The 9,355-nt window shown below is 40.6% G+C and overlaps 1 protein-coding gene across 1 annotated transcript in view; it reads left to right on the forward strand.

Moving 5' to 3' along the window:
• The window catches only part of BACH1 (BTB domain and CNC homolog 1), a 45,237-nt gene that overhangs the window by 20,149 nt on the left and 15,733 nt on the right, over positions 1–9,355 (forward strand). Inside the window, exons 2-3 of the mRNA XM_024120152.3 lie at positions 3,251–3,544; positions 6,849–8,186. Coding sequence (XP_023975920.1) covers positions 3,311–3,544; positions 6,849–8,186 — 1,572 coding nt within the window. The 5' untranslated portion in view covers positions 3,251–3,310. The remainder of the gene's footprint in view (positions 1–3,250; positions 3,545–6,848; positions 8,187–9,355) is intronic.

The following is a 9,355-nucleotide window of genomic DNA, read 5'->3' on the forward strand; positions in this document are numbered from 1 at the left end:
GACCCAACGCAGCAAGGTTAAGCAGGTTGTCCAAGGCCGTATAGTGAGTGAGTGGCAGAGCTGGGATTTGAACCCAGACAGCGTATGATTCTAGACCCTGTTCTGTTAGCCAGTGGGCTTGTGTTTTCAGTGTATGAGGTCATGGTCCATTATTGGTTCTTGAAATTTGAGTGGATCACAGCTGGAATTTTTTTTTAATAGAACAGAGTAGAAATTAGACTACTTTGCACTAGTAAGGATAAAATATTGATATGTGAAACTTTGTGCCACTTTTCATTTTATATAACTATATTTGTACATGTGTGAGCTTGTAAGACATTGCAAGAGGATAAACAGCGTTTGTCTAGGCAAGAGCCAGTGTGATGGCTTGGACTGGAGTTGTGGCGGTGTAGACGGAGACAAATGGGTCTCAGCTGTAAGAGGTCGAGGCACCAGGTCTCAGTAAGAGATTGGACACTGGGGCCGAGTGTGGGAGGTGTTAGTGATGAGTCCCAGGTTTCTGGTGGGAGCAAGATCAGTCCACTTTAAGGGTGACTGACCCTTCTTAGAGGGGTCATCCCAGGTGGCTGTTAACTGCCTGATTCTCAGCTGCAGCTGATGGGACTTGGTGTTGGCATATGGCCCAAATCTGCAAGCTGACCATGAACTTATGAGGGAACCCGTCATGCAAAACGGCTCAACAGGGGGGTTGAGCCAAGAGTAAATTCTCTCTCTTGAATTTGAGGCGAGTAGTGAGCAAACTCGTGGCAGTGGGCCACACAAACACATGTGGCCTAACAGCAGCTCTAGAGTGAAGGTATAGGAATTGGTCTTTGTTTTATGTGACCATATCTCTCCATTTATTTAGGTGTTCCTCAATGTCTTTCAATATAGTTTTTTTTAATTGAGGTAAAATTGTTATATAAACATTATATAACCTTCAGGTGTTTACCATTATAATTCCACATTTTTGTACATTACAAAGTGCTTACCGCCAAATCTCTAGTTACCATCCATCACCAGCCATGCAGCTGACCACTTTCATCTATTTTGCTCACCCCTAACCCTGTTCCCTTCTGGTAACCAGCAGTCTATTCTCTGTATATACAAATTTTATTTTGTTTTTGTTTGTTATGTTTTCTTTTAGACTCCATATATGAGTGGGATCATACAGTATTTATCTTTCTCCATCTGACTATTTACACTTAACATTATACCCTCAAGGTCCATTTGTATTGTTGCAAATGGCAAGATTTCATTTTTTTATGGCCGAATAGTATTCCATTGTGTATATATACCACATCTTTATCCATTCATCCACTGATGGACATTTATGTTGTTTCCATATGTTGGTTATTGTAAATAATGCTGCATTGAACATGGGGGTATGTATGTTTTCCAATTAGTGTTTTCATATTTTGGATAAATACCCAGAAGTGGAATGGTTGGATTATATGGTACTTCTATTCTTAATTTTCTGAGGAATTTCCCCACTGTTTTCCATAGTGGCTTCACCAATTTACATTACCACCAACAGAGTAGGAGGGTAAGATTTGTATAGTTTTAAGGGTTTGCAAGGCAGAGGATAGGAAAGAATAAGGAGGCTGGGGACTTGTGCAGGGACATAGCAAGGCATGTGGTCAGCTGTTGAATCTGGCTTACCTGGGGAGGGTATACAGTTTCAGATTAAGTGGAGGGCAGTGGTCTGTGTGGTACCACACACACAAGATACATAATTTCTTTGAATAATGGTTCCTCCCCACTACTCCTAACACTAATTCCTTGTGTTGATAGATGAAATATTAAGACCCACCGCTAAAGGGAATTTACTACCCTCTCCTATGGGCACAACCCAAAAGTCGAGTTAGTCCTAGGACATGATTTTGGAGTTGCTATGATTTCATGTGGTATGCTGAATCAGTAAATGATAGGTTGTGATTCCTTGATCTTCGGTAGAGTTTAACCACACAGTGAGAGATTTTACTGTAGTTGACTATTTCTGAGGAACTGAACATTTCAGCTATAATGAGCACCTTAAAAATAAACACGTAAGTGAAATAGAATTCATGGATGCACGTCATGTGTTTGTTACTAAGACACCCTGTCTTTGAGGTGGAATTCACCCATGATTTGGGCCTGGTCTGTCTGAACTTTAGTAGTTCTTACTTCTCCTTATATTTTTGTTTGGAGTATAGCAGCTGAAAACAGTAACATTTACTCAGTCACTGAACTTTTGCGGACCTTCACGTTTCAGGCAGTGAATAAGGTGTCAGAAGAGCAAAAGTGAAGCACGCAGGGATGACCCCTGTGAGGAGCTTTTCAGACTCCACTCTGGTTGCCATGCCGTGGTGGGGTGCGCACACACCTCGGGGTGCTCGCTGCTGGCCACCGGGGGCCGGAAGAAAAGAGTAGAGCTTCTCTTTCAACCTCTTACGTTCAGTCTCTGTGTGTTTTATAGCATAAGTAATATATAAGAATGGTACATGTCTGAACTATATGGACAAACATACATATATTGGGGCTGCCTTTTTTTTTTTTTGCCAGTAGTATGCACGGATCAAAAAAAGTTTGGAGGCTACCGTATGTTAGTATGTATTTTTAAAAATATACATTTTTGATAACTTTCTCTTATGTTTTAGCATTTTGAGAAAACCAAGAGTTTCTGTGTGTGGTAAACCATGTTCTTAACGGTGGAGTAGTCCTATTTGTTGCCTACATTTTGTCGTGTCAAGTAAGACTTGTTATGTGAAAAAGACTCATTACTAAGATCTGGCCTGAGAGATTTGAGGCTTTCAATCAAGGGAAGTCCTTTTCTTCTTCATGCTGGAGGGACTTTACCTTTTGTATTATGTGTCCCTTGTTCTGAAGCCCAGAGTGTGACCTCTGGTGATCTGTACACACGCCTATTAATGTCTTAAAGCAACAGGATTGGGATGCCACCCATAAATTTCTCGGCCGCCCTGTTTGCTCTTTGGAGCTATTTTCTCCGTACAAAATGTCTCATTTTCAGAGACCCCTGAAATCCTTGCTTCAAAAAGGTCTTCCCTCCCTCACCCTAAGAACATTTTTCCTAAAATTAGTTAGAAAAACTGCTTATCAAGAACCAATTTTAAATGAGGTAAAGTGAATAAATGCTTCCAGGCTCTCGAGAGGCTGTTGTTTTCAGTTGGGTTTTAGTGATGAGTATTTTAATCGTTATTTGCTAGTGTCACTTTAACAAACCTCTTTACCAAGATTTTCTGCGAGTGACACCTGGCTTGTGTCTTGGCAGGATTAATGACCGTCAGAAGCATGCTCTCTCGGACCCTCCCGACGCCACCTGTGACGCAGAATGTCGCTGGGTGAGAACGCGGTGTTCGCCTACGAGTCGTCGGTGCACAGCGGCCACGTGCTGCGCAGCCTGGACGAGCAGCGCCGGAAGGACGTGTTGTGCGACATCACGGTGCTGGTGGAGGGCCAGCCCTTCCGCGCCCACCGCGCCGTGCTGGCTGCCTGCAGCGCCTACTTCCACTCCAGGCTCGCGGGCCAGGCCGACGCCGAGCTGCGCATCACTCTGCCGGAAGAGGTAGGAGAGGTCGTCCTGATTTCAATTTAACTTAATTAAATCTCTCCTGGTTTATAAAGTTAAAAGAAGACCCAGTCTCCCCATCCTCAGGCCGAGGAGCAGTTCCCAGCTTGTGCAACAGCACATTGCTTTAACTTTCTTCATAGAAATGATGACGTTTTACACGTAAAATGATTAACTTTGGATGTGCGTGCATATTTGTTCAGCAGTTGAATAACTTGACCCCCTGTAATTTTATTTATTTGTTTGTTTGTTCGGCTGTGCTGTGCTGCTTGTGGGATGTTAGTTCCCCTACCAGGGAAAGAACCCAGGCCCTCGGCAGAGCACAGAGTCCTAACTACTGGACTGCCAGGGAATTCCCAACCCATTGTTATTTTTAATGAAACGACCCAGCCAGTGGATTACAGACATTCAGAGAGGCCATGCTGGGAGAGGCCATACCGTGTGCTCTTCTCTCCCTTCGTACCTTTTCCTGTGATGGGAAACTGACAGGGATTAGGGTTCTCTAAAACATCCATTTCTCTAGGACCCGCCCTCATGGATATGGGTTGGGAGTGAGTTGCAGGTGACAGCCTCACTGTGATGCTTAGTTTTATTGTTTTCACTATGAGTCAGAGTTGTCAGATCTATTAGTTTTTCAAGCAGCTGTTAGCTAAGGATTTTAGAATTTGGAGGAAACCTAAAAGATTATGCATTCCAGCCTTCTCATTTTGTCTACATGTGGCTGTTAGGTACTCCAGAAGTGTTCTTTCTCTCCCTTTCTTCTTGAGATTGTGGCTCTGCGTTGGCAGAAGAAAGGTGATTTTGTGTTATGCTTATAGAGCCTTGTTCTTACACACCTTTCGCCCACCAGCCTGTTGTGGAGCTCATGCACCTAGATATTTAAGTACTTGTTACCATCCTGCCTCCAAGAGACCTCACTCTGGGCAGGAGTGCTGGGTATACACTGACTCTTATAACAGCTTGCTTGATTTCATTAGTAAGTACAGCTAGAAGAATGCTGAGCCTTGTGGCATTGGGACACACATTAGAAGTTGTTAAAAGGAATTTGGACAAAGTATGTAGAACTTCTCTGTGTACGACAGGTGTGTGTGGACTGCTCTGTGATGACACTAAGTCTACAGTTTACCTTATCGCTGGCCGTGCGTACATACATGAAACTGTAGCTACAGTTTGGGGAATCAAAAGGTTGTCAGTTCTGTGGCAGAGGTCAGAGCAAATAATATGATAACCAAGACAACGACAGGAAGGACCAACTATAGGTTAGCCATTGTTTTTTAAAAAGTAGCAACACGTATCATAATGGAGATATCCTTATTATGGTCTGTAGTTTCAAATTACTTAATATGACTTTCCAAGTAGAGAAAAATTTGATTCATGTGCATGGAAGGAAAGGTATATGCATGCATGTGTGTGTATATGCATTCATTCATTCTAATTTGAATGTAAATCAAATTTTCAAATATTTGAAGTGTTTCATCATAGTGACAGATTGAAAAGGTCATTGTGTAACTCACTGTCTTAAAAGCCTCTTTTGATTATTTTAACTTATTTAAAAATTTTTTAATTGAAATATTTATTGAGATAATTATAAATTCACACGTAGCTGTAAGGCATAATGCAGAGAGATCCCTTGTTGCACTTTGTCCAGTTTCTTCTAATAGTAACATTTTGCAAAATTATAGTACAATATCACAACCGGGATTCTGACAGTAATACAGTTCACCCATCTTATTCAGACTTCCCTGGTTTTACTTGCACTAAATTGTGTGTGTGTATGAAGTTCTATACAGTTTCATTTTCTGGGTGGGTTCATGTATCCACCACCACAGTCTGAACAGTTTCAGCACCCACCCAAGGATCCCTTGTGTTGCCCTCTTATAATCACACCCACTTCCTTCCTGCCCTCTGTCTGCTCTCCCTTACCCCCTTGCTCCATTCCTAATCCCTGGCAACCACTAATCTGTCCTTTTCTAAAGTCTTGTCATTTCAAAAATGTTATATAAATGGAATCATAATAGTATGTGACCTTTTGGGATTGGCCTTTTTCCGCTTAGCATAATTCCTTTGAGATTTATCAAAGTTGTATGCATCAGTAGTGTGTTCCTTTTTATTGTATTCCATAGGGTGGGTGTACCAGTTTTTATTTAGCTATACACCTATTGAAGGAAATCAGGCTGATTCCAGTTTTTGGCTGTTACAAATAAAGTTGCTGTGAGCACTTGTACAAACATGAGTTTTCATTTTTCTGGCATAAAAGAACAGGAGTGCAGTTGCTGGGACATAGGGTGGTTGCATGTTTAGTTTTATAAGAAACTACCAAACTGGTTTTCGAAGTGGCTGCACCATTTTACATTCCCACCAGCAATACACGAGTGATCCAGTTTCTCCACATCATCATCAGTATTTGGTGTTGCTATTTTTTATTTTAGCCATGTAAAAGCTAATTAAGTACTCCCAGTTTAGCAGTATTTTAAGAAGATCACAAAAAATTATATATTGATCACTCTTATGGGAATTCACTGTTTTAATATTAATTTTGTATTTTGAGCCCAGAATGAGGCTTTCCCTGCACTACAGTAGGTTTCATTTGCCCCTCACTTTGCAGAGGCAGGTTCAGTGTAAATGTGCAAGTTTCTGCTGAAAAGTGTTATTTCGTAGAGTCCATGGATCTTTGCTAAAACAGTACTGGGCATGAGTTTTAGACCTTTACTTAGATCATTTTTAAAATCTGAATCTTTAGAAGTTTTGTTAGACATTTTTGGCATGAAATAAAGATAATAATTACCATTTACTGTGCATTCACCATGGACCAGGACTACTTTAAGTGCCTTGGATATATTGTTTTCCGTCCTGTAGTTTATAGCAGTTGTAGTTTATAGTTGTTTGGAATAAAGTGACCACATGGGGCTCGGATGGCAACAGACACCTGGCACTTGACTGTGTGTTGCAACTTGTATCCATGTTGCTTTATTCCATAGATGATTTCTTTCAGCTAATGTGGAAAATTGTGGTAATGTTTATATCTTTACCTCATACGAGTAAATCATACTCCATGGGTCATTAAGAGTGGAGTCTATAAAGTGAAGGGTGTGGTCCCAATGAACAAGCTGTGAGAAGCATGCTTTTCTAGATTCCCTTAGCTTTACATTTCCTAGAAGAATATTTTTTCTTACCAAATTAAAATACCCGTTTTGTAAATATCGCAAAGAGTTACTCATCTTGCCACCCTTCTACTTCTCTTGTACTTATCTACTAGGCAGCTTTCATGTGATGCATTTGTTTTTATTTTGTATATTAACAGGTGACAGTTAAAGGATTTGAACCTTTAATTCAGTTTGCCTACACTGCTAAACTGATACTAAGTAAGGACAATGTGGATGAAGTGTACAAGTGTGTGGAATTTTTAGGTGTACCTGATATTGAGGAGTCCTGCTTTCAGTTTCTCAAATACAAGTTTTTGGACTCCACTGCAGACCAGCAAGAATGCCCAAGAAAAAAATGCTTCTCATCACCCTGTCAGAAACCAGATTTTAGATTTTCACTTTTGGACCAGAGGGATTTAGAAATTGATGAGGTGGAGGAATTTTTGGAAAATAAAAATGTTCAGACTCCTCACTGTAAACTCCGTAGGTATCAAGGCAGTGCAAAAGTATCTCCTCCTCTACAAGACAGTGCCAGTCAAACATGTGAATCCATGTGCTTAGGAAAGGATGCTGCTCTGGCTCTGCCATCTTTATGCCCCAAATACCGAAAATTCCAAAAAGCGTTTGGAACTGACAGAGTCCGTAGTGTAGAATCCAGCGTCAAAGACATTCACACTTCTTCTGTTCAGCCAAATGAGACGACCGAAAATGAGTGTCTAGGAGGAATCCAGGACTGTGCAGATTTGCAGGTGATTTTAAAATGTGAAGAAAGAAAATTAGCAATGGAACATGAAGAAGCCAAGAAGAAAGGTCCTGCTTCTCAGTGCCCATCAGGAAAAACAGAAGCGACTCCTTTTCCCCCCAGTTCTACAGATCCCCATGGGCTCTATTCTCTGTCTCTTTTACACACATATGACCAGTATGGTGACTTGAATTTTGCTGGTATGCAAAACACGACAGTGTTAACAGAAAAGCCTTTGTCAGGTTCAGATGTTCGAGAAGAGAAAACTTTCAGTGAGAGTCAAGATTTGAAATCTGACTCTGGCCCCAGGGAGGATAGTAGCCTCGCCTCGAGTGACCTGAGTAGCGTGGAACGAGAAGTGGCAGAACACCTAGCGAAAGGCTTCTGGAGTGACATTTGCAGCACGGACTCTCCTTGCCAAATGCAGTTATCACCTGCCGTGGCCAAAGATGGCTCAGAACAGATCTACTCCCAGAAACGGTCTGAGTGTCCCTGGTTAGGTATCAGGATTAGTGAGAGCCCAGAACCGGGTCAGAGGACTTTCACAACGTTGAGTTCTGTCAATTGCCCTTTCATGAGTACTCTGAGTACCGAAGGCTGTTCTAGCAATTTGGAAATTGGAAACGATGACTATGTTTCAGAGCCCCAACAGGAACCTTGTCCCTACGCTTGTGTGATTAGCTTGGGAGACGACTCTGAGACGGATACCGAAGGAGACAGTGAACCCTGTTCAGCCAGAGAACAAGAATGTGAGGTGAGCGGAAAATGAGTGTGTTGTTAAGTCATTGTTTTACCACCGTTAAGTGGGATTAATGTGTCAGCTCCTGTTGCATCACTGGGGATGTGAGCCGGCTCAGAGAGGGAGGAGGAAGCCCATACACAATTATACAACCATATGATAAATACCAGGAGTGCGTGATGAAGTTTGAAGGACTTCTGTGTTCATTTATTTCAAGTAGGTGTATTTATTTTGTTAACCAGGTTATGGATTCACACATTGGCTGTTTAACTGTTTAAATCAAATGCCAGGTCCCGAGAGGAAAAAGAAAAATGATTCTATAACATTATGTGATAACTTCTGGTTAAATACAGCATATATTCAGTCTTATTCACTGCCACATGGATGTCTAGACGTGGGACTAGTCACTTGGCAATGACTTAGCAGTGACTGGTTGTAAGAATGTGGCTTCTGATCCAGAGTTTTCTTTCTCTCTTTTTTTTTATCACCCCTCTTTTTTATTTGAGTACAGAACTAGTTAATGATTTTTAAATTAATTTTTATTGTAGTATAGTTGATTTACAATGATGTGTTAGTTTCTGTACAGCAAAGTGAATCAGTTATATGTATACATATATCCACTCTTCTTTATATTTTTTTCCCATATAGGTCATTACAGAATATTGAGTAGAGTTCCCTGTGCTATACAATAGGTTCTTATTAGTTATCTGTTTTTTATATAGTAGTGTGTGTATGTCAGTCCCAGTCTTCCAATTTATCCCTCCCCCCACAGAGTTTTCTTTACACTATTTTCTCAGAGCTATGAATTTTTTTCTTGTTTTCCCTTAGTTATTTCATCTGTTAATTTAAAGAGTGTCTTAATAATTTAGCATGAATTACATGTAGATGGTATGGTATTAATCATACTAAGCTTGATCTGTATACTTTGTGTACAAACGTTTGTATTTGATAGATGCTTTTTTGTAAAACATTACTATAGTTCCAGTAATAATAAGGGCATGTTAGTTCTTTATCATGTTCTTTGGTTTGATAGCTGTTGGATGACATAGTTTGAAACAATGAAAGAGGTTTTATTTTTTCCCTTTTTCCCCCTTCCCTTGGAAGGAGGTGATTGGTGGTTTAATTTAAGAAGTAATATGTATGCATGAGTTACATCTATAGATTTTTTTTTTTTTTTTTTTTTT

This window comes from Physeter macrocephalus, chromosome 8 (genome assembly GCF_002837175.3).
Source record: "Physeter macrocephalus isolate SW-GA chromosome 8, ASM283717v5, whole genome shotgun sequence".
Classification (NCBI taxonomy): Eukaryota; Metazoa; Chordata; class Mammalia; order Artiodactyla; family Physeteridae; genus Physeter; species Physeter macrocephalus.